Raw genomic sequence first — 24,037 nt, forward strand, 5'->3', positions numbered from 1 at the left:
TACAGGTAACTTCTGAGAACAGCCTGCTTCTTTCTCTCTCCTGCTAATTTGAGTATAAGCACTTTGTTCCTTATATGCTGCAGGAAGAGATTTTGAAAAAGATTGTAATGATTTTGCTACTGCAAGACTGACCACTGCTGAGAAATAAACTGGATTTGAAAACAATTCACTTCAGTGAATTCAGCAGTTCAAAACGGACCTGTTTCTGATTACTTGTCTAAAGGTAAAGAACTAGCCTTGTGGACTCAATATGTGGATTAACAGGTCTTAAGATTCTAGAAGATAGCCAGGGATAGGGTTGGGGGTAGGGTACAGTGGAAAAACTAGGGGGCTAAGGCACATGTTAATTTAGCCTTACATGTGAATAACTTTTTTTTTTTTTTTTAAACTGGGGTAAACATTTTTTAAAAATCTAAAACCTGCCTTAGACTGGGGGCCGTGGTTATTGCTACTGCTTATAGTGGCTCATGTGAGTGCAAAATTTACCTACAGTTGGTCTCAAGGGCTAGCACTCCTTATAGCACTACTGCTCCTTCTAAGAAGTACATTGTGTTATTTCCCTAAATCTTGTATATGTGGACTTAATGTAAGGAGGGAAAAAGAAAAATTGTTTGTATAGTTTGAAATGGTTCTAAATGGTACTTCAGATCTTGATTAATCCTAAATAAAATACATAAAACCATTATCTCACATTCACAGATTTTTTCCTATGAAGGAAGTCTGAATTTATAGGTAAGGTGGGATATCGGCAAATGATCCAACTCAACTCGTATCAACTGTTGTTCTGGTTTCTATGTGTAGTTGCAACATTTGACTTCCGCCAAAGATTTTGAATTCTTCAATAAACTAAGTCCATTAATGGCAAAATGTCACTGACATAGAATAATGCATAAGGAATCTGAAGGGGGTCTTGATTCAGTCCCAACTGCCTCCACGTACGTTGCAGCAGCAGCAGCCTAGGCAGATTTTGCTAATTCCTATAGTATGATTTTCTTTTCTTAAAGCGCAAAGTAAAAGCCTGTCCAAACATCATCTGCTAGACGATGCACGTTTACAAAGGAAAGTCTCTATTCCAGACATAACCTTGTTCTCGCATGCCAAGCTGAGTTGCCTTAATCACAACTAGATGTGAAATTACTGCTTTTGTTGAAAGAGCAGAGAAAAAAAGCCTGAGTATGTACAGAAGAGTCCTGGTCCTTGCTGTTTAAGTCTCTGAGGCCAGGGTCAGAACAGCTTTACTTTATTCCTCTTACTATTGGTGCTGCAAAGGAAGGTCTTCCCTGCCCACCCCCAAACCCTCGTTCACCACCTCCCGAACCATAGTTCACGCCTCACCGTTGAAGAAGCTACAACCAAATTAGTCTTGAATAAAAACAGCAGTTGAAAGGGGAATAATATAACCATCCCAGAACCAGTCTTTTCTGTTATCCCAGGAGTCTGGTTGTGAGAATGTGAGAATCCCCCGCTTCAGGGAATGGATCCTCCTGAAAAGTAACCAAAGGGTCTGCTGAATTAGTTCAAGTTGAGGATATGAGTTTAGAGCAGGATTGTAGATGTGTCCCATGTCTCTGTGCTCAGTTGGACCTCTTAATTTTGCTAATAATCATATTCACCTGAAGTAAAAGGAGGCTATTACTGAATGGAAAGTTTTAAAATTTTAACTTAGAATCGAGATTATTTTCTCTTTAGAAATATCACATTCTACTAAAAGACAAGTCACACAAATTCAGCCATTGCTTGAGAGGCTCAAAGAAATGACTTCATCTCATCCCTTTGACAAAATATTTACTATAAAGAAAGCTTGCTAATAAACTGAGGTATTTATTCATAAAAACTAAACTTGTCAGAATAAATGAACAAAGTACATTTTGTAATGAAGTAGACTTGACAATGGTATGCACCACTGTCCATCCTCGCCATTTACTAATCAGAAAAAGCTCTCGTGGCATCAAAGATGTTACCATTTTTCTAATATTAAAAACCAAAATAATAATAGAATGGAAACCCAGAATCAAGGAATTTAAAAAACCCAACAGAATTGGAAAGACTCCTACACAGTAATGCGTACATACTACGAGGCTGGGTTTTGCTGCCATGAGGTGGCCTGGGGCGCCTTTTTTATGGGAACAGTGGGAGGGATCACTTTGCCTGATGCCTAGTCATTTAATGCCCTCCAGGAGATAACAAATGTAAAGGTTTTTTTGTTTCAGGCCCACCTATGAATAACAGAGAGTTCTCTTCCCCTTTGGGTGGACTAGACCATATGTTTCCAACAGAGCCCAGGAGGAAAAACTGGGGAGGGCTGACAGTTGAACGTCCAACCAAGGTCCTTCCTCAGGCTTTTGGCTTGGTGACCTTTGTACTCCCAATAACATCTTTTTACCAAATCTCTGCAAAATAATGCCTCTCACAGGCACCACAGGTTAATGGAAGTCCTTTTCTTGGGGGGTCAGTCTTGTTTTGGAGAAGAACAGGGTAATGATGGTATGAAGAACCAACTGAGCTATATACTTTCTAAGTTCCAGTGAAACACTTGTAAAACAGATAAATTTTTTTTTAAATGCTCCTTTAGGCATTCTATATAGCTTGGAGTTCAAATTGTTTTTCTTTATGGTAATTTTTATGCCACCTGTGGTTGATTAACAAAAACATCATCTTCCTGGACAGATTTAGTTTCTTTTTAGATATTCTTATTCCTGGGGAACACGTATGCCTTGAGCTTTAGGAATTCATCCTACACTATCTGAAGTCTTGCCTAGGCTTATATGTAAACTGCTGAAACATGAGATTGAGATGGGAGATAATTTATATGAAATATTTGTTCAGCAGCAGTCTAGCCAGAGATAGGTCTGCTTTCAGAGCAGCTTGGGGCCTTTTGAGGACAGGGTTGAGGAGGAACAGGAGAGATAAGAGTTTATTAAATTTCTTTACAACCTGACAGAAGATAGACCTCCTCCTGGGTTGCTGGCCTTATGGGAATAGTTTGTATGAATGGAAGTTTTGAAATAACAAATTGGAACCTTCCCTGCTTAACTGCCCTCTCTCCCTATCACTTTGAGGGGAATGATAGACACAGTTGGGCAAAAAGAAGTTGTAGTATAGACAGATCTCTGACAATATAAGATGTACCCAAAATCTTAGTGCCATTGTAAGCTACTAAAACTTTAATTTTAATTTACTAAACTTGCTTCAGTAATTTACACCACTAAGATTTTAGGACACCCTGTATTTCCAATTTATCTGGTAACATCATCTTTGCTTACTGCCAAAAGCTCAGTATAGGTGACTAAGTGCTAATAGCTTCCCAGTTCCCCTTGCCTCCATAAAGAATACACCAATTGGGGGGGGGGGGGGGGGGGGGGGGGGGGGGGGGGGGGCGGAAGGGGGAAGAAGAGAGGGAGAGGGCAGAATCACCTGAAGTCTTTTTATTTGGTGGTCGGAGTCCTGAGGACCCAAAATTGGGGGTGGCAGGTTTGCCTATGCTGAAGGAAGGCAGCTGAGGGCTGAGCCTCCTCTGAGCTCCTGCCCCAGGGCAAGCACTGATTTCTCAAACCCAGGACATGAGACACCAGTTGTAGGTCCTACAGAATCTCTTCTCCCCACCCAAGTCAGCCTGTCTCTTCTAGTCAGGTCTGAGGGAAGGCTTTCTCCTTGGGGCCAGAAAGTCAATCATTCCAAGTAGATAACAAAAACCACAGTATCCAAGCTGCTAGTTCAGCCTCACAGATGCCTTCCTGGCCATTCAACATCAGACATAGGGATTTCCCAATGTTCTCTGTTGCTCTTGATGAATATTAACTACAAATTCCCTTTTCATGCCTAAAAAACTTAAGAATCCTAAAATGTGACCCCTTTCCCTTAAAATTTTTTCGAGTCAGCTATTTTCCCCAGCCTCTTCTGGCACTGTCACTGACACTGCCTAAGTCACTTCTCAAAGGCCCACCAAGCAGCCACCACTGAGCATCTCAGCTGGCCCTCAGCTCAACTCAGGAAGCTGCCACATGGGTGGTTGGCAGGCTTTTTTTTAAATGCCACCTGCTTTAGGGGTTGTGATAACAGGAACAGTATGGGGAGGGGGGGAGTAAATAACTTAGTTACAATACAATTTAGAAGAAAAAATAATACTGCTGTTTGTAACATGTTTTAACTTCAGGAGAGCATTCCATCCTGAAAGAGGGTTAGTGTTCCAGGGGCACACTGCTACGTCTGCAATATTGCCTTTCTTGTCCCACTCCCCAAGTAAAATATTCAGCACAGATGCCCCTGTGGAGTGGGTTTCAGGTCTCACTAACAAGGCAACCATCAAGTCGGGCCTGGATTGATCAGGGGACAACCACTCAGGAACATTAGCCCTCTCATGCCGTTCATTCGTGGTTTTAAAGCTACAGGAGGATGTAAACTTTGTTCTTGGGGGTCTTTGTGGGTCCCTTCAGGAACCAGCAAAGACAGCAGTCAGCCCCTTAGTCAGTCTCGGGAATCTGTCCATGCTCCTCAGAGCCCCAGAGCTCTGTTGGGGGCAAAGGTGACTGACCTGCCCGTGCTCCCCGTGAGCGAGGGAGCCGGGACAAGGGCCCTGTCCTTTCCAGGAGAGGTGAGATGAGAGCACCAGTCTCTGGGGGGCCGAGACAAGATTTTGTGCTCAATGCCAGGCATGGTATAGTCTTCTTGCCTTTATCATGGACAAGAGTGAACAGACTCACGACAGTACAACAGCTGAACAATGGCTTGGTGTTTGTGTGACGGATCTCCGCTGGAGCATCGGGCAGAGAACCCAGGAGGGCTGCCTGAAGTAAGGGCCAGTTCACAGAATTCCACGAGGCATCTGCTGCTCAAACCCGCCTAATTCTCAAAGGCCAGTGCGGTGAAGTCTAGAGGCGGTTGTCTCCATTGATACGAGTTCTCCGAAGTGCCCTGGAGGAGAGAAGCAGTGGTTCTGATTGGGGGCACAGGGCCCGAGGGAAAGCTGCCCAATAGGACCTGCTAAGGGTGGAGGTGTGCGGCAACAAGTCATTCCCAGAAAAAAACAAACGCTCAAGAAAGGCACAAATCCCAGAGCAGAGTCCCATGTGAGGCTGAAACCCTGAGTGGTACTGTAGTAGCAGGGACACTAGATTCTGCCTCAGAATCTAAGCAGGGTGGCCCAAGCAAGTGATATAAGGTGTAAGGGTGGTCTGAGCCACATGCCACTGAGCACTGGGCCTAAGTACACAGCAGGTGTTTAATAAATGCTTGTTGGCCTGACTCAATGATCCTAAATGGCTCTTCTAGGGAGACTACGAGCTTGACTTGTGAAACCCACCGAGGTGGTGCTCTGCCATAAATAATATAGTCATCGGACAAGGCTGTTCCAACTGGCTGATTATTTGAACAATAGATTCCCCATCACAGCCTCTCCCATCACCTTAAGCTGTGGTCTCAGACTTTTTTATGAATATAAGCAGTGAGTGCAGAAAAACGGGTGTATACCCTGGGACAGGTCAGTTTTAGCAAAAAGAGCCAAGTATCCTGGCATCCAGCCTGCCTCGAATGGAATCTGGGTTAAGGGCTGCCCCTGAACACTGAAGCTGCATGAGGCTGCCTTGGCTCACACTGTTCAAGCCTTTGCAAATGGGGAAAGAACATGTTGGGAAATGGGGAACCAGAAAATCCAGGCCAGTCCCGAGTGCCCTGGCTGCATTCCTGCTTCTCCCTCCCAGCCCGAGAGGAGGGAGTGGGAAGCCAGAAGCAGATGCCGCCATCACCTTCGTTCCCGGCTGTCAAAGTGGTCTGCTAGGTGCTCCTGGGAGATGCGGAAGTCCTCGAAGGGCTGCTGGTAGCGGGCTTCAAAGGAGCCCTCCCGGGCCCGTCCGTGGAGCAGCTGGCCAGAAGATTCGGAGCCCCGTTCTCGGAACGACGAGCTGCCAAAGGGACTGATCTCCCCGTTCTCCTGCTTTAGGAAGAAGCCCCCCCACACAACCTGCTTCAGCCTCTGTGGGTCCCAGGACAGACCCTCCCCCCAAGTCTCCTCTAATAAGAGCCAGAGCATGTGCTCAGGCCAGGCTCTCCCCGCCCTGCTCTCCACCCCCGTCTGGAGCCTTCTCTTCCTTCCTTCTGACACCACCTGGGTCTTTAAGGTCCCTTCTGCAGCTCAGGTAGGCAGCAAGTACCTTGGCAGGAAATATATCTATTTTGATAAGCAGAGAGGCCAACTCCAAGTCCTCACTGTAGTTATTCTTCAAAGGCACCGCTCTGTATCCTGGAACCAATGAGACCCCCCCACGCCGTGTGCGAGTTTGCCTGGGCCTGCCTTCCTCCCCCAGCCCTCCCTCCCACGGAGTTGGGTGCCCGGCTCCATCCGAGCCTGAGCCACTAGAGAAAGCATCCTCCTCCTGCTGCCCGTCCCATGACCCTCTGTCTGACTCTTCCCCACAACTTCAGCTTGGCTGTCAGAGGGTTAATTCCTCTGACAGTGTCACTGACATCGCAGACACCACCGGCTCACACTCAGAAAGCACCCTCAGTGGTAACACTGATGCTACCGTTAGCTTAGCATCTGAAAAGAACCGTCAATAAATAAGAGTCAAACACAAACCAATTCCTGAGGTTGCAGTGCTAGGTGACGACGACCCAAAAGGACGAAATGGGAGCTCGGGCTTCATAATGGAGACAAATGGGGAGGCGTTTGGGGGTCAGAGGGGCGTTCCCAGAACCTGTCCTACCGAGGTCTGCGGCCAAGCCACACCTCGGCACAGTGACGCCCACTCGGCCTGGCCGGCCCACCCCTGGAAGCGGGTGTTAGTGATAAAAGTCATGTGGGCACCACCCCAGCTGTGGCCTGGCAAGTTCCTCTAAAGGGCAGAAAGGAGCTAAGCCATGGCTTCCAAAACTAAGGGGGCTAAATGATGATCCTTGTGACTTGGTCATCAAAAAAGAGAAAAGGGAACCTTACAGGTCACTGAAGGCCCGAATGGGCCAGCTCCCCTCACCCCCCCACCCCCAGAGCTCTTACCTGTCTTTAGGCCTTTCACCAGGAAGGTGGCCTGAGCCAAGAAATTCTGGTCACTGAACATATCTTCTTCATATACCACAAAGCGCAGGAAAGCAAACTCGGGGTTACTAATCTGGAAGTGGAAGGGCTTTGCCGGCCAAACGGGGTTCAGACCATTGTCCACTGTAAAGTAGAAAAGGCAGGAGCCCGTAATCAGTGCCTCAGTCTGGCTTCTGGGGCACCCCTCCCCCAGTCCCTTGAACCCCACTATATGGGAGAAGCAGACAGGATGTTGGAGGAAAAGGTCAGAGAGCTAAGGGATTCCGGTCACTTAGTAACCCCCTTTTCTGAGGCCATTCTTTTGAGACCAGAAGGAAGAGGACCATTACCTCTAAGCAAGCTTCCTTTGGGGCTAGGTAGATATCTCCCCCTGTCTCCCAAGTATTTCCCAGCTCTAACCTGTGCCCCAGTGTTTGGGGAGCCGGGGAAAGGGAAATGAAGCAAAGGATGGGGGGTGGGGAAGGGAGGGAAGAGCCTCCAGCTCTTCACTTAGCCTAGACTCGGCACCACAACTCTCCTCCGAGAGGCACCGACACAGAGAGAAACTGCCGGTGACCCGTGAGACGGACCTGACCTTGAGGGCCCTGACAATCCCCCCCCCCCCAAACAGTGCCCGGGTCATCAGGGACAAAGACAGCAGGAGGTGCTGGGCCCTGGGGCTGCCCCACCCTGCCCCCTGGCCCTCACCCACAAACTCCGTCTTGTGCTTCATGTTGTCGTAGTCGGCCCCGGCCACCTCAATCTCCACAAAAGGACACACGATGCCCCGGCCGTTCTTGGGGAGGTGCCGGGCCCCCAGGACCTAGGCAAGGCAGAGATGGCTCGTCTCCACTCCCCTCCCCGTCCCCGTGCCAGCCCTGCCTCGGTGGAGGACGTGGCCAGGCTCCGCTGTGACTCAGAGGCTGGAAGCCTGGGCCCCAGCAGGGGCAAGTGTTAACTCCGGGCCCAGCCCTGGGCCAGCTCCGGCCACGCAGGCCCAGGCCCAGGCCCAGGCCCAGGCCCAGGACCAGGCGGCCCCGGCGGGCCCGGCACTCCCGGGCCAAATGTGTCAAGTGGGGAGGGCCCATGGCTGGAGGTGTGACGCCCTCTGCTGGGGCCTGAAAAGGCTGCTGCTCAAATCCCAGCCAGCCTCCTCTCAGCCCGGCGGGGGCTCCTGCAGCCTCTGGCTCTCTCCCTTCCAGCTGCCCTGACTTTCTCTAGGAGAGGAGCGGAGTTCGCAGACTTTGCCCGCCTGAGCCCTTCCCCGGCTCAACAATGGGCAGGGGCTTCTCCTCCCCCACCAACAGCCAGAGGCTCCTTCCCCCTCAACAGCTCTGTTCCGGGTCTCTCGCGTCCCACCCAGCCGGATCTATGGCCCCAGAGGGGGTTATCCTAAGGAAGCCTGCCCGGCGGTGCCTCGGCCCTGGGCACCGTTCACCTTGGGGGAGTGGGGCCCGTTATCACGTATTCACTTGCCTACAGAGGCAGGTGGAGAACATGTAATTGTGGAAGGGAGGCTTTCTGGAGCGGGAGCCTGGGGTCCAAAGCGCACTTCCTCACAAATCTGAGGGTCGCTCTGTCCCAAGAAGCATCTCTGCGGGGAACACCCTCTCACCCAAGGATGGCCCACCAGCCAGCCCTTAACCTACCACCCTTTTGGGGACCTTCAACCAGACTGATGGCGGCCGGCTACCCTCTCCCTCATACTGCCCTATGGAAGGGCCTGCCACGAATGGCTGTGCCCTGTGCTGGGACAGCAGAGAAAACACAGGATTCAGAATACAGATCTCATCTCTAATATAGTTAGAAGCTGTGTCCTCTGGCAAGTAAACTCACTTCTCCCAGTCTTTTTTTCCTCATCTGTAAAAGGAAGCAGGACCTGACTTCTAACAGCCTTTCTAACCCCCCAAACCTACAATTAATACTGGACTTTGGACGGTGTCACCATTTTCAGCCCTCAGAAGGTAAGGCCACAAGGAAGTTGGCCTTTCGAAGTCCTCAATTTCCTCTTCTGTTAATTGGAAATAATATCTGTACCCACCTCACAGGTAGTTGTGAGAAAAGCATCTTGTAAAGCAATACAGAAGTGGGAGCTGTCATTGTTGTATATGGCACCCACCAGGATAGGATGCAAATTCCCTAACTCAACTCAGTTCTACCTGCTGCTTTCTATACTAGTTGTTCCCTTCTCCTGGGCTGCTCTCTCCTTCAGCCTTCTCCAAACCTAAGACCCACCTCGTTCGCTCTATTTCCATTTATAGCCCATGTTATGAGACACCACATAATAGGGTCTCTCCTCCCGCTCTTTGTGGTCCCAAGTCAGATTCCAAATTCCCACTGCTGTGTCAGTCAGACTTTTTCTAATGGACAAACAGCATGTTCCAAAGTGAGGTGGACCTAGGCTATGGACCGACTGCCCCCTGCCTGGGGGGCACACCACATTGCTGCCCTAAGTGGCCTTTGCTGGGGCAGCATGGAGACACCCCTCTATGAGTTTACTCGCCCTGCCCACCTCAATGCAGACCGCACATGGCTCTATCCCACGCAAGCTACACTTGTCAAAGGGGTCGAAGGCTTCGTCTCTCATGTTGCTTGGCTGCATCACATATCCACAACGCCCACTGGACATGAATAAGGCCTGGTTCATCTGCATGGGTTTGTCTAGAAGAAATTAATTTAGCTATAGTGAACTCAAATTATCTTTGGACCCCTTAGTTCAGAATTAATGGGAAAAGGGGAAGCAAAATCCCTAAACCCACCCTCATAGATGGAAATTACAGCTCTCGAGACAGAACTGCTAACATGCTCCCTCACCTGGAGTCTGGAAGTTGAGGGCCACAAGTTGGCTGCCACAAATCCACATGGGCAAAGGGTCATAGTTGGAAGAGTCCAGCCGTTGGCCCTTAGGGTAAATGCGTGACAGCTGAAGCCGATTATACTGCAAGAACTTCTTGCCTTTGGTCTTATTCACGTATTTCTCTGCCTTGGTCTCAGGGAAGGATGACATGTCTCGGTAACAGGCCCGCTCGGTGCCGATCTCTGGGAATGTGAGGACAAGGTCACTGACTTGGCCATTAGGATGTTGCCAACCCGTGCCATAGACAAAAAGAGCCATCACCGCCAAGCCCTGACTCCACAACCTACACTGGCCATGTGGGGGCAGAGCCCTGGCTCAGGGCCAGTCTGCCCCAAACATCCCTACTGCACAGTCACTGGCACCAACAGTCATCGCCCAGTACCGCCCATGTGCCCCCAGCCTGGTCACACACACACCAGCGGGGACCCGCGCGGGCTGCTCCCGGCCTCGTTCCTTCCCATACTCACTATCCTCATCGAAGGGGACGGGCCGACAGTAAATGACAAGTTCAGACAGCTCCAAGGCAATTTTCTTCCTTCGTTCCATCATCTTTCCCTCTGTGAGCTGTACAGCAGAGAGAGACCCAATGTGAGAACATGACCTAATGCCAATGACCAGGGCCAGCCCTACAAAAACTCTCTCCCTTTAGGGAAGATACCAAGAGCACCTTCTCTGAACCTCCCAGAGTCTGGCTTTCATCTGTTCATCCCTCCCTACATCCTCCCCAACCCTTAAAAGCATGAGCTAAAATGAGCACATGACCATGCAGCCTCCACCAGGACCCATACAATAACTCTCCTGCTTCCACATTCCCTATCCCTCAGCCCAGGAGTGACCCTCACCCGGGCATCCGCAGTCTGGGCAACCTCTCGGATCTTCTTCACCCAGTCCTGTAGGTCCTCCTGGGAATCAGCAGCCACATCCAAGGACCAATGGGCAATGGACGCCATGCTGATCGAGAACACAAAGAGTCGGTTGTTCTTCCCCTCGGGGCGGATAGCTACAAGGCAAAAGCCCAAAAGAGAAAACAGATCAGCGCCTGAAGGATTTGTCTGTCCAGCCCTTCTCCCAAGCTCCTTACCCCTACACAACAGACACACATATAGAAGTCTAGATAAGAACATGACACCCAGATCGGAGACTGTAACCTCCCCGAGCCCCGCCTAAAGCCAAGGGGGCTGATCCAGACCAAGATTGGGCAAGGCCCAGGGCTCACCGATCTGGCAGGCCGGCACATCCAGGACTCCACGGAGCAGATCTCCCAGGGGGCTATTCTCATCCAACTGCTGTAAAGAACAAAGCTACAGTGATCATCAGCTTGTCAACCTCCATGTTGTTCTGCATGTGTATTATGGGGTGTGACCTACTGACTCTCCTGCCAGGTTGGGAGTTGGGGAGGAACAGGGATTATACATGCATGAGTATAGAGCCTCGTGGGTCTCACCTCCCTCTCAGGCTCTAAAGTGGCAGGATTGGCCATCTCTTCCACATAGTTGGATGGAAACCAGAGCTGCTTCTTCCCTCCATAGTCTCCCCTCCACCTGCAGACAGACAGCAAATCTGGAAACTTGGCACATGGGACTCAGATCGCATGTTGGATGAATGGTCACCCTAGCCATCTTCCTATCTCCCCTTTCCTCATACCCCGTGACAGCTGTCCTGTGCAGAATGCTAGCATCCAGTTGGAAGACTGATATATTTTTGTGTATTTTTAAGTAAGTGCAGGTATTTATTTACTTGGGCATAATCACACAAGCAAGAGTCCAGACCTATAAGCAAGTAGATCCCATGACTCCCGTTGCCTTTTCAATTGTGGACCCAATTCTCAGTCTTCTGGGAAGCAACCACGCACTCAGCCCTTCCCACTATCAGAACTCTTAGTCCAAGAGAGTGAGGTAGAGATCGTCTGAATTAGGACAGTCTGGGGGAAAAAGAAGCACCCCAGACAGCACCAACTCACCAGCCTCCCTCCTGCTTTTCCACATTCTGGATGATGGCACTCTTCGTAAAGGTCAGCTCATCTTCCCGCTGTGCCTTGTAGTCAAAGAGGGCTTTGACAGCACACTGGGGAGACAGGGGGGCTGGTCAAAAAGGGGAGGGGACAAGGACCCTGCCCCTAACAAGCCCTGGTAGAGAAAGAGGGATCTGTGTTCAGAAAATACATCTTAGTTTGCGGAGGCAGGAAGAATACAATGGTCTCCAAACTGGGAACACCAACATGGTTCCACATTATTCACTACTCAAATGAGGAGCAAAAACTTGAAGGGGAAAAGCTAAGTTTAGTTAAGCTGGGTTTGGTCGGAGGATCCCCCTGGAGGAACTCTGTACAGCCTGGAGAGCAGATGGCCTAACCTTGTGCTGCTGTCACGGAATTTAAAAGCCACAGGAGAAAGATCTGAAAGGTCGTTTTGTCCAACCTCCTCATTTCACAAAGAGAGGCCATCTGGTCTAAGCAAGCCTCTCAATTTGCAGAGGAGGAAATGGAGGCCAAACGAGGAGAAAGGCCTTGCCAGGACTTAGAGCAGACTGGGCAACCCCAGGTCCTGTTTCCAAATTCCATACTATTTTCACTGTAGCCAGCTGACAGTGCTGATGGACTGACTCTCCATCTGGTCTCTCCTTCACATGTGAGAGCAATCACTCGCCTGCATGCATAACCCCAAATACATATAAATATATGCAGATAAAAAACATATTCATAAGTTCTAAGGTCCCTTCCACCCCAATAGCTTAGGAAACGCAGGGATACATAAAAGGAAAGACCCTGATTTGGAGCCAGAAGGCCTAGATTCAAAAATCTGCCTCTGCTACTTATTACCTATGTGACCTTGAGCTAGTCCCTTTGTCTCTCCAGGTCTATTTCTTCTTTTGCTTTAAAAGAAAAATCAAGGATTTGATATAGCTCATTTCTTAATAAGAGGTTTGATCCTAATGAACCTTCTCTTACCAATTAGATGGGAACTATTTTGATTGGCATATGTCATACTTTAGAGTAACTTAGGCAGGAACTGGGACTGAGATGTCTAGCTGAGACTGCTCAGTAAGAGGACTGGTGATTCTAGAACTTTTAGGGGCAGCAACTGAGTCCTCAATCAGCTCCAGAGGAAGAAGTTTAAGCGTCAAGACTTACCTGTTCAAGCCCTTTTTGTTGTGGCAAGGAATTGGAAACTCATTTGGGGAATGGCTGAATGAGTTCTATATATATATATGAATGTTATGGAATATTATTGTTCTATAAGAAACAATCAGCAGGATGATTTCAAAAGGCCTGGGGAGACTTACATGAACTGATGCTAAGGGAAGTGAGTAGAACCAAGAGAACATTGTACACAGCAACAAGATTATGTGACAATCAACTCTGATAGATGTGGCTCTTTTCAATAATGATATGATTCAGGCCAGTTCCAATAGACTAGGGAAGGAAAGTGCCATCCGCATCCAGAGAGAGAACTATGGAGACTGAATGTGGATCATAACACAATATGTTCACCTGTTTTTTGTTGTTTGCTTGCTTGTTTTTTGTTTTCTCGTTTTTTCCCCCTTTGATCTTTTTTTTTTTTTTTTTTTTTTTTTTTTTGCACAGCATGATAAATGTGGAAATATGTTTAGAAAAATTGCACATGTTTAATTTACGTGGGTTGCTTGCTATCTAGGGGAATGAGGAGATGGGAAGGGACAAGCACAAGGTTTTACAAGGGTGAATATTGAAAATTATCTTTGCATGTATTTTGAAAAATAAAAAGCTATTATTATTATTATTATCATTTTTTAAAGTTACCTGCTCAAGCCGAAGAAGATCCTTAACCCCAGAAGGTGACAATAACTCAGAGCAAGATATGGCCTCTCAATTAAGTAACCCTTCTCAGAACAAGAACCCTCTTTTACAACCATCCTGAAAAATCATCTTCTGGTCTCCTAGGAACACTTTTTGCAGTGCTGTGCTACTTCTTCCAAAGAAGGGGAAGCTGAATATTGACTACAAGTGTGCAATCTCCTCCAACCCAGAAATTCAGGTATGGGCAAGTATAGGGAAGGGAGGGAAGAAGAGGAAAAAATCCAAATCACCTACCCTTATGGGAAATCTCCCTATTTATCTCTCAACTCCAAGAGATAACCCAAAGACAACCATGAGGTCCCAGACTAGCACTATCCCAGGGGAAAGGGAGATCTCAAGAAGGGATTCCCAGTCCCTGGAAAGAGTTTGAATGAGAGGCCATGGGGAACAATGTCAAGGTGATAGCATCTAATATAGCTAAGTGCTAACATAGCACTTTCAGGTTTACAAAGTACTATACATGTTGACTTGTCTAACCCTCACGACATCCCTATGAGGTTGGTGCTATTATTATTCTAATTTTACAGATGAGGAAACAGGCTGAGAGCAATTGCCTTGCCCAAGGTCACACAGCTAAGTAATTGTGTAGGAAAGACTTGGACACAAGTCTTCCAGATTCCAAGTCTACCACTGGATCCCCTGTGCCACCCAGAACTCTTTACCTTAAAAGTTGGCATAGGATTTGCCTCCACATAGAAACCTGGATTCCGTCCTTCATACAGAGCTCCATAGTCAGGTTCCTGAAAAGAAAGTGACTTCCTATCAGGTGCAGCAAGATCTCTGGCCTCATCTTGCCCCTCGGTGATCGGCACATACAATCATCTTCAAACTCACACTTCTCTTGGCTTCCTTCCTCTCAGAATGCTGGTTCTTGGTCTCTCATCCCATTTTTCTCATCTTTCTCCCACTTGCTAAAGAGTGATTTTCCTCAATGCTGCCCTTAACTTTCTCTCTACATTCTCTCCCTTGACCATTTCATCCATTTGCATGACTTTGATACTCAATACAAATGAGCCCCAAGTCTTTGCATCTAACTCAGAACTCCAGAGATGTACTTCCAACTACTAGTGAGATAAAATCCAACATTTTAGGATCAATGTCAAATATGAAGCTGTTTGCTACCCCAGACTGACCTGCCTTCCCTCCGAGTTTCTTTATTTCTGTTGATGGTATCAGCACTGTTCTCTCAGGTTTGAAATCTTGGTGTCATCTCTCCCTCTCCCTTTTCTCGCTTTCCCTCAAAATCAATTCTATCTCTGCCTCCTCTTCCTCACCCCTAACTGCCTTATTGCCTTGGACTATTTGTAGGTCCTATCCTCTCCTTCATCACCAATCCAAACCTGCCTGACTCAGCTTAAGCCCCACTGGCCATCCATGGGCTTTCTTCTTGCTATTCATGGCCTCTCCCAGCCATCACTAGATGCTCCCAAATCAGCTACTGTACAAGATGATACTTTTAAAAAAAAATTTGGTTTTATTATTTTTTAATTTCAAAACCATCTCACAGATTCCCAGCTTTCTCCAAGTTCTCATATGCTTCCCCAGCCCAGCCCATGACTTCCAAATCCACCCTGCTTTCCCAGGTGCCCCCTTCTTACCGCTGTGCCCATCTTCTCCAATGCCTCCTCATTGATGGGGTACCGGAGCTTCATCTTTCGATACAGTGGATGCTTCTCATAGTAACTGATGAGATCTACAAGGCTGTCAAACTCCGAGTTCCCCAGCATCACCGTCTGCCCCTCCTGCTGGACCCGGCAATGTTTGATCTTCCCTTCTGCCCTGAGGGGTCAGTGAGACAATAGTTCAACCCTCCACAGAATTGCATCCGAATGTGGCACATATCCCTCCCATCTCCTTGTCTTTGCTCTACCCATCTCTTAGGCCCTTAACACCCTCTCTCCTTTCTCTGGCCTCTAACACTCTCTCATCCTTCAAATCACAGTTCAAGCAACTCTTACATGAAGCTTGTTCTGATGCCTCCTAATATTTGTCTCCCCCATCCTCCCCAATTACCCTCTACCTATTGACATGTATTCTCTCCTTCTGCTATACATACTTATACATGTTCTTGTTTTCTAATTCATTAAAAAAATAAACTCCTTGAGATTAGGGATAATTTCATTTTTAGTCATTTGAAACAGGATAGCTAAGTAGCACAGTGATAGAGCACCAGCTCTGGAGTCAGGGAGACCTAAGTTCAAGTATTTTACATGTAAAGAGAGTTTTCAACATTTCTTAGTTTTTAAACAATTTTTTAATTTAATAATTAATTTTAAAAAGTTTTAGTTTTCAAAACACACGCACAGATAGTTTTCAACATTTACCCTGACAAAACCTTGCGTTCCAAATTTTTTCTTCCTCCTTTCCCCAATCCCTTCTCCCGGACAGAAAGTAATCCAACAATATGTTAAAATATCAACATTCATTTTTGTAACTTTGTGTTCCAAATTTTTTTTCCTCTTTCCCTTACCTCTCTCCTCCCCAAGACAGCAAACCTATCCGTATAGTTTAAACAGGTGCAAGTTCAAATATAGCCTCAGACACTGAGTAGCTGTGTGACCCTAAGCAAGTCACTTAACCCCAATTGCCTCTAAAGATAAAAATATAGCGACTGATTGACCCTGAAACATCTTTTTAAAAAATTGTAGATCTACGCTTAATAAATGCTGGCTGACTGAATGCCTGAACACAGGCCCAGGACCGCCTCTCCCCCTCCTGGGCTTGCGGTCCCTGACGAGACTCGGACACCTCTCAGCCCTGTCCCACCCTGCCCCCAGCCCACACAGAGGCAGAGCTCCAGACCAGTCCCCATGGCCCCCTTCCCCCCCACCCCTCCCTCTCTGGCGCGGGCACTCTCCCCACACCCCGCCAGGGCCCTACCGGAAGGAGATGGCGTAGGAGTTGGGCTCGCTCCGCTTTCGCACGAGGAAGGCCCCGTCCCGGGGAACCCGCATCAACATATGTTCCGCCTGGGCTCGGGTCAGACTGGCGTGGTACCACCTGCAGGCAGGGCCCCGGGTTAATGCGCTCCACCGTCCGCCAGCAGGACGGCCCCCCGCTCTCCCCCAGGCCCTGCAAGCTCCTCGTTCCCACTGGGCTGCCCCTCACTCTTTGCTCTCGTGTGCGTTAGTCTGAGGCACGGGCTCCGTAAGGCGCATCTCGAACTCGTTGCATCGCAGCGGCACCTGCTGGTAGTGGGTGATGAGGTCATAGAGCGAGTCAAACACCAGGTTGTCTGTCAGGAAGAACTTGGGGCTGCCGGCGTCCTGACGGGAGTGGATCCGGCAGTGCTGCACCTTCCCGTTCCGCCTGAGGGAGGGAGGGAGAGGATCAGGAAGCCCAAAGACATCAGACTCAGCACTTCCCCAGGGCCCCTTTCCTTCAGCCCGTGGCGCAGGACGCCAGAATCCCGAGGCCGCGGGAAACAGATGCTGGGAGCGGGGTCTGAGGCTGGCCAAGCACTGCTCGGCCCTGGAGGTCCCGGGCCCGAGGAGACTAACTCTAAGGCAGAGAACTAATGGAGGGGAGATGTTCCCAGCGGGGCAGGGGAGCCTCACCAGAAGGACAGGGTGTAGTCCCCGACAAAGGTCTCACTCTCCCGAACCAGAAAGGAACCGTCGGGGGCTCCGGTCTCAATGCAGTACTCGGTAAGCAGCCGCTCGGCGATGTGTCGCCCGTCCCGACCGGCCCCTAGCTTCCCATGGAACCATTTCTCGCTGGAGTGTAGCTCGGCACTGCTGCTCACCTGGCGGGAGGGCAGGGGAGGAGATTTCATCTCTCATCCCCTCTTGGGCTTATCTGAGCAGCTGATTTTCAGCGTCCATGCTCTATCACCTTCCCAATCCCATCTCCGACCCTTTGGGCCCAGCTCCATCATCACCTCCTTTGGCTCCTCCTCGTCCTCGTTGCCCTGGTCACTGTTGGTCTCCTCTGAGTAATAGATTTTGCTGCTGGTCAGTACAAAGTAGTGCGGGTACCACTCCTGAGAATCACAGGATAAAGTCACTAAGGACCCCTAACTGCCCCCATGCCCCCTTCCCAAGATCCCTCATCCTCACTGCCCCCATGTCCCCTTCCCAAGATCCCTCATCCTCACTGCCCCCATGTCCCCTACCCAAGATCCCTCACTCCTCACTGCCCCCATGTCCCCTACCCAAGATCCCTCACTCCTCACTGCCCCCATGTCCCCTACCCAAGATCCCTCGCTCCTCACTGCCCCCATGTCCCCTACCCAAGATCCCTCATCCTCACTGCCCCCATGTCCCCTTCCCAAGATCCCTCATCCTCACTGCCCCCATGTCCCCTACCCAAGATCCCTCACTCCTCACTGCCCCCATGTCCCCTACCCAAGATCCCTCACTCCTCACTGCCCCCATGTCCCCTACCTAAGATCTCTCGCTCCTCACTGCCCCCATGTCCCCTACCCAAGATCCCTCACTCCTCACTGCCCCCATGTCCCTTACCCAAGATCCCTCACTCCTCACTGCCCCCATGTCCCCTACCTAAGATCTCTCGCTCCTCACTGCCCCCATGTCCCCTACTCAAGATCTGAGGAGGGTCCCTTGCACTCCTCAGGCCTCCTTGCCTGAGGTTATAGAGGTATTAAATAGCAGAGCTGGAATTTAAATCTAGTTCACTTTACTACAAACTAACTGCACCCTCCTGGCCCACTCTCCTTCCCGTGGCCCCGGCCCAACTCTCACGTGATTAATGGGGTCTTCCAAATAGAGGATGCCGTTCTTGATGGAATTGCTGATGTCATTCTCTGAGTACATCACCGACGTGGGCACCTCCTCGTAGGCACTGCCCTCAGCCAGCTTCTTGTGCTGCATAAGGGGGGTCAGAGTCCTTGCTCACCCAATATTCCCCCCGACCTCTATCCTTCTGATGGTCTGCTAGAAAACCTCACTCTGCTAGGCCACAAGTCCTCGGCCTGCCTGTAGCTCTGCAAAGGTCACTGGGGCCCCAGCAAGGTCGGTCCCGGCCAGGCTCAGCCTCCCAACTCTGGCCGAGGCAACAGGTCCAGGAAGGGAAAGGAAGCCCAGGGAACTGGGCCCCCCCCCCATCCTTTCGTCACCTCGTCCCCTGCTCCTAGGCCCTCCTGCCTGCTCCCTTCTCTCCCCGCTCTGAGCCCTGCCTCCCACGCAGATACCTTGATAAGGATTTTTCTCTTGAGCTGGTTGGGCGAAGGCAGACCATCAGCCGCAATGTCCACGGGCTTGGTGAGAAGCGTGTCGCCAAATACCTTCTTGAAGTACTGGGCCATGTTTCTCTGCTGAGCGATGCTGCAATGATCCTCAATGGACAAGATCACGGGGTACCTGGTTCAGGAAGGGGGGCCAGAGTCAGGTGAGGTCTCCCCCCAGGCTCAGCCCTGTGGGAAGGGGAGAAGAGGTACGCGGTCTCGCCTGGGAAGAAGTCTGGCTGCGGTATATGGCACATATCCTCCAATCAGGGCACACTTAGTGTGGGATGAGGGAAGCACACTGTGCCGGGCACTCACGGAGGAAAAGATCACCATTCGGGGCTGGTTCGGCCCGCTAGGTGCAGCGGCAGATAGAACACTGGGCTTAGAGTAATTAAGAGTCAGCTTCATGAATTCAAATCCAGCCTCAGACACTTCCTTAACTGTGTGATCCTGGGCAAGTCATTTAACTGTTTGCCTCAGTTTCCTCATCTGTAAAAGGAGCTGGAGACAGAAATGGCAAACCACTCTAATACTTCTGCCCCCCAAAAACCCTAAATGGGGATCACAAAAGGTCAGATACAAGCTGGAATGACTGAACAAGGGGCAGGCCGGGAGAAATGGGGGTGACTGCACAGGAACGCCTGGGGCTGGAAGAGGCAGAAAGAGTTGAAGCTTATTGTGGTACCCCCTCCCTTCTCCCCCCCTCCCAGCACAGGGCTCTGTCTATAATCAGTACTTACGAAGGATTCATTAAAAGCACACTATAGTCAGGGAACACTTCATGAAGGAAGTTAAAACTGGGGCTTAGGGGAGGGGATAGAACAAGAGGATGGGGGTGGGGGAAGGGGATATTTCAAGCAGGCAAGATAAAAGGAAGACATGAATGCAAGATGGGCAGGGGACACTGGGAATGATAATAACAAGAGCTAAGATATTTATAGGACCTTACAAAGTTTCTCAAGTGCTTTACACATGTTATCTCATTTGAACTAACACAGTCTAGAGGTAGGTGCCATTCTTATCATCCCTGTTTGACAGATAAAGAAACTAAGGCTGAGCAGCATCAAAAAATTCTCAAGTGTCTTAAGGAAGTTTCGAATTTAGTCCTATTTAGCCTCAATCCACCTTGCCACCTAGTTGCTGGGCAGAAAACAAGGGCACCCCTGAATCACTGTTTTGTAAAAGCAGACCAATGCAAGATAAGGCTGGAGACTCAGGGAGATGCCAGATGGTTCTGCCTTTACACTTTCATTGGACAAGCATTTATTAAGCACCTGCTATATGCAGGCCATTAATCTAAGTGTCAGCAATGCAAAGATAAAAAGGAGCAGTTCCTTTCCTCAAAGAATTTGTATTACACTGGGGAAGCAAATACAAAGTATCTCTCTGAGGAGTATGCCCTCATAGGGCATAGGATGGACTGCTTGTAGGATGCCCCAAGTACTTGATCTGAGTTTTGAAAAAAGGACACGAGGGATTCTACAAAAATAAGGCAAGGAGGCAAAGATCCAGAAATGGGAGACTAAATGTCAGAGACAAGGAACAGCAATAAGGCAGGTTCATTAGAAATACAGAGTGTGTGAAGGAAAGTGATATGACATATAAAAGAACAGGCTGGAGGCAAGACTGTGAAAGGCCTTAAAAACAACACAAAGTAATTTGATTTAGATCCTGGAGCAAGAGAAAGGCCCCTGGAGTTAGTTGAGCAGAGGAGTCAAAATCAGTCAGACCTATACTTTAGGAAAATCATGGTATGAACAGGCAAATTCTCAATAATCACATAAAAATATTCTAAATAACTAATAGAGAAATGAAAATTAAAATGACTCAGGTGCCATATCACATCTATAAAATGAGCAAAAAGGACAAGTGCTGGAGGGACTGTGGGAAGGAAAACAAGCACACTGGTATATTTTTGATGAACCTATGGAAATTAATTTGGAATTAGATCCAAAAAGTTCCTAAAGTTTGTAGACACTTTGACCCAGCTTTATTACTACTCAGCCTAAAGAGATCAAAGAAAGAGGATAAGAATCTATGTTCTGTTTTGCTGAGGCAGTTGGGATTAAGTGACTTGCCCAGGGTCACACAGCCAGGAAGTGTTAAGTGTCTGAGACCATATTTGAACTCACATCCTCTTGACTTCAGGGCTGATGCTCTATCCGCTGCACCAACTAGCTGCCTCAAGAATCTATATGTTAAAAAAATATATTTATGGCAGCTCTTTCCATAGTAGCCAAAAAAGTGGAAATGGGTATAAAATAAAATGAGTAGCTTTAGAAGAAATGGAGAAGACTGTCACGAACCACAGAGTAAGGTGAACAGAACTAAGGAAACAACTTAAACAATTACACAACATTATTAAAAATTATTTTAAAAAATAACTTTGGAAGACTTTAGAATCTAATCAATGCGATGAAAAACCATTTATTCAAGACAATGTAGAAAAAGACATATTTGCAGACATGATTCCTATAGAATTTGTTTTGTTGAACAATGCATGTTTATAATAAGGGTTTTTTTTTGTAGTTTTTAATTTATAATTTTTAAAAATAAGTATATTTAACTTTGAAAAATACAATTACACACACACTTCTGTGAAATTTGTTTTGGAGAGGAGAAAGCCCAAAGACTGAAGGACCAATTAGGAGGCTATTGTAGGTAAGAGGCGATAAGGACCAGAACCTTGTGAGGGAAGGGGATGAATATAAGATCTGTCAGGCAGCTAGGTGGCGCAATGGAGAGAGTGCTGAGCCTGGAGACAGGAAAACCAGTTTCAGTCATTTACCAGCTTTATGTGTTTCAGCAATTCACTTCGCCCATTTGCCTCAGTTTCCTCAACTGTAAAATGGGATAATAACAGCACTTACACCTTGCAAGGTTTTTGTGAAAATCAAATGAGATATTTGCAAATTATTTAGCATAAGCACATTATAGGTGCATATAAATGCTAGCCATTTGTATTAGTATAATGGTCATCACCATTATTGTTATATATTATGAGAGTAGAATCAGCATCACTATCACTGTTACATATCGTGAAAGAATTATCAATGTCATTATTATTGTTAATTGGCAATACTGGGTAACTGACTGGACATAAGGGGTAAGAAATAGCTAAGAAATCAAGGCTGGTTCTGAGGATGCCAACAAGGATACCCTCGCAGGACAGGTAGCCAAGGAAGGAACAAGATCGAGTTATCACTGAAAAGGACGTTAGCAATTACCTAGAATAAACTTCCCATTTTAAAGATGAAGAAACTGAGGCTTAAAGAGAGGAAGTGGCTGAGCATTAGGAAGACCACAGCGGCAGCTACAGGCAGAAAGGATTGGATGAGGAGAGACCGGAATCAAGAATACCTGTTAGAAGCCTATTGTGACAATCACACAAGGAATAACAAAGAAACAGAAAGAAAGGAGATGGATGAAAGAAAATATAAAGCAGATTAAAATGTAATTGAGAAATGTTTAACAAAAAAATATATAAAAATATAACGCAATATAGATAATGGTCACTTGTGGTTTCCTAAGTCAATGTGGCCAGTAATCCAGTTCTATTTTAGTTTGACACCACAAGATAAACAGGTCAAAAATACAGGACTCAGGTGGAAGGAGAGCCAGCACTGTGTGCCAGAATGCTGGATGGGGAGCCGAGAAACCTGGGTTCAATTTTCTGTTCTGCCACTAATTTGTGTGACTTCAGGCAAATCCCACAGACCACTAGAGCTGGAAAGGCTCTAAATAATCATCTAATCCAATTCCATTTCACAGATGGAAAAACTGAGAATCAGAGAGTCAAATCAAGCCACACAGACAGCAGCCCAGCAGGGCTGGGATTACCCCACAACTTTCCCTTCTCTTAGAACCTCTGTGAAGTCAGTCTCCCCAGCCCTTTTCCGTCTCTTCAGGCTCTCACGTTCCACGAGCAGAGGCGGCCGTAGGTGGCGAGTCTCAGTGACCCAGTGGGAGCAGGGATAGCAGGCGTAGGCGGCAAGGTCCCCCCACCCCCCCAGACCCCTGCCCGGCGGCCCCGGCCTGCCCACTCCCCATCCCACTCCACTCACTCCGAGGTCACGAAGGCATGCTCCTTGATGGTGTGCAGAACATCGGAGAACTTGATCTTGGTGGTGAGGGTGTGTCCATGGTAAATGACTGGCATCCCGTCCGGTCCATCCCAGCAGTCCACTTCAAGAGGAGAGACAAGGTGGTTGGTCCCAGGAAGAGCAGCAGCTAAGGGGCCCCTCCCTTCCTGCGCCCGGCCCCAGACAGGCCCACGCCGGACAGATGTACCCCTCCTCCCATCCCTCGCCCCCCCTTCCTGCCCCGACTCACACTCGATGCATCGGCAGCCCATCCGGAGGCACCGCGCATAGGCCTCCAAGGAGGACTCGCTGGAGAACTGGTCCCCGGTCAGGTACCTGTTATTCACAGATGGGGCTGGCGTTGGGGTAGCCACGGGGCAGACCCTGCTCCCCTAAGCCCGTCACCCGGCTTCCTCCCGGGCCAGAGGCGAGGGAGAGGAAAGAAAGGGGGAAGTGATGCTGGCGCCGAGGGGACCCCTCCCATCCCCCCATCCACAGGTCCTCACGTGTTGTGAGATGAAGAGATCCAATACTGAGACAGAGGGTTGTTCATGGTGTCCACACACACCGAATCCAGCTGGGAGTTCCAGATGTTATTCTCTTTGGAAAACAGGAAGGTAACAAACTGCCCCAAAACAGATGGGGAGAGTAATTAAATTCCCAGCAGTTGGGATGCTATCTCCAAAAGGCAGTCTGGGCTTATGGCTCCCACAAGGAGTGTGCAGGTCACGGTGCTGCTGGGTCGGCCCGGGCCAGCCACGGGCTAACGAGACCTCAGCTGGGGGAACAGGCTGCTCCCGCTGCCCCCAACCCCTCCTATCCGCAGGGTCCAGCTTCTCCCCTTACAGGAAGCCTCTTTGGGCAAGAGCTCTGGGTCCGGCTGGCCGGTGAAAGTACTGGGGATGTCACAGAAAGAGCAAACCTCTCGGTTCCACCCAAGTCCCAAAGGCACAGCTAGCCTGCTCGTTAGGGGGCAGAGCCCCGGACTTGGAGTCGGGACAATCCAGCTTCAAACACAGCCTCAGACCCTTATGTGCTGTGTGACAAGTCACTTAAACGTTTGCCCTGT

General features: G+C 48.7%; 1 protein-coding gene across 7 annotated transcripts in view; it reads right to left on the bottom strand.

Moving 5' to 3' along the window:
• The window catches only part of PLCG1 (phospholipase C gamma 1), a 64,402-nt gene continuing 40,365 nt past the window's right edge, over positions 1-24,037 (bottom strand). For 4 of the 7 annotated variants that reach the window (XM_031954005.1, XM_031954004.1, XM_031954006.1 and 1 more), the window contains exons 12-34: positions 23,475-23,593; positions 23,219-23,304; positions 22,951-23,071; positions 18,851-19,019; positions 18,402-18,524; positions 17,579-17,680; positions 17,256-17,443; positions 16,807-17,007; positions 16,579-16,698; positions 15,297-15,477; positions 14,361-14,438; positions 11,824-11,927; positions 11,308-11,404; positions 11,080-11,164; positions 10,706-10,863; positions 10,331-10,427; positions 9,821-10,045; positions 9,519-9,667; positions 7,715-7,829; positions 6,989-7,150; positions 6,147-6,235; positions 5,742-5,929; positions 1-4,911 (exon numbers count right to left, since the gene is read on the bottom strand). In XM_031954005.1, coding sequence (XP_031809865.1) covers positions 4,869-4,911; positions 5,742-5,929; positions 6,147-6,235; positions 6,989-7,150; positions 7,715-7,829; positions 9,519-9,667; positions 9,821-10,045; positions 10,331-10,427; positions 10,706-10,863; positions 11,080-11,164; positions 11,308-11,404; positions 11,824-11,927; positions 14,361-14,438; positions 15,297-15,477; positions 16,579-16,698; positions 16,807-17,007; positions 17,256-17,443; positions 17,579-17,680; positions 18,402-18,524; positions 18,851-19,019; positions 22,951-23,071; positions 23,219-23,304; positions 23,475-23,593 — 3,000 coding nt within the window. In that variant the 3' untranslated portion in view covers positions 1-4,868. The remainder of the gene's footprint in view (positions 4,912-5,741; positions 5,930-6,146; positions 6,236-6,988; positions 7,151-7,714; positions 7,830-9,518; positions 9,668-9,820; positions 10,046-10,330; positions 10,428-10,705; positions 10,864-11,079; positions 11,165-11,307; positions 11,405-11,823; positions 11,928-14,360; positions 14,439-15,296; positions 15,478-16,578; positions 16,699-16,806; positions 17,008-17,255; positions 17,444-17,578; positions 17,681-18,401; positions 18,525-18,850; positions 19,020-22,950; positions 23,072-23,218; positions 23,305-23,474; positions 23,594-24,037) is intronic. The other 3 variants (XM_031954008.1, XM_031954009.1, XM_031954010.1) reach the window with 3 other exon arrangements.

This window comes from Sarcophilus harrisii, chromosome 2, assembly GCF_902635505.1.
Source record: "Sarcophilus harrisii chromosome 2, mSarHar1.11, whole genome shotgun sequence".
NCBI lineage: Eukaryota > Metazoa > Chordata > Mammalia > Dasyuromorphia > Dasyuridae > Sarcophilus > Sarcophilus harrisii.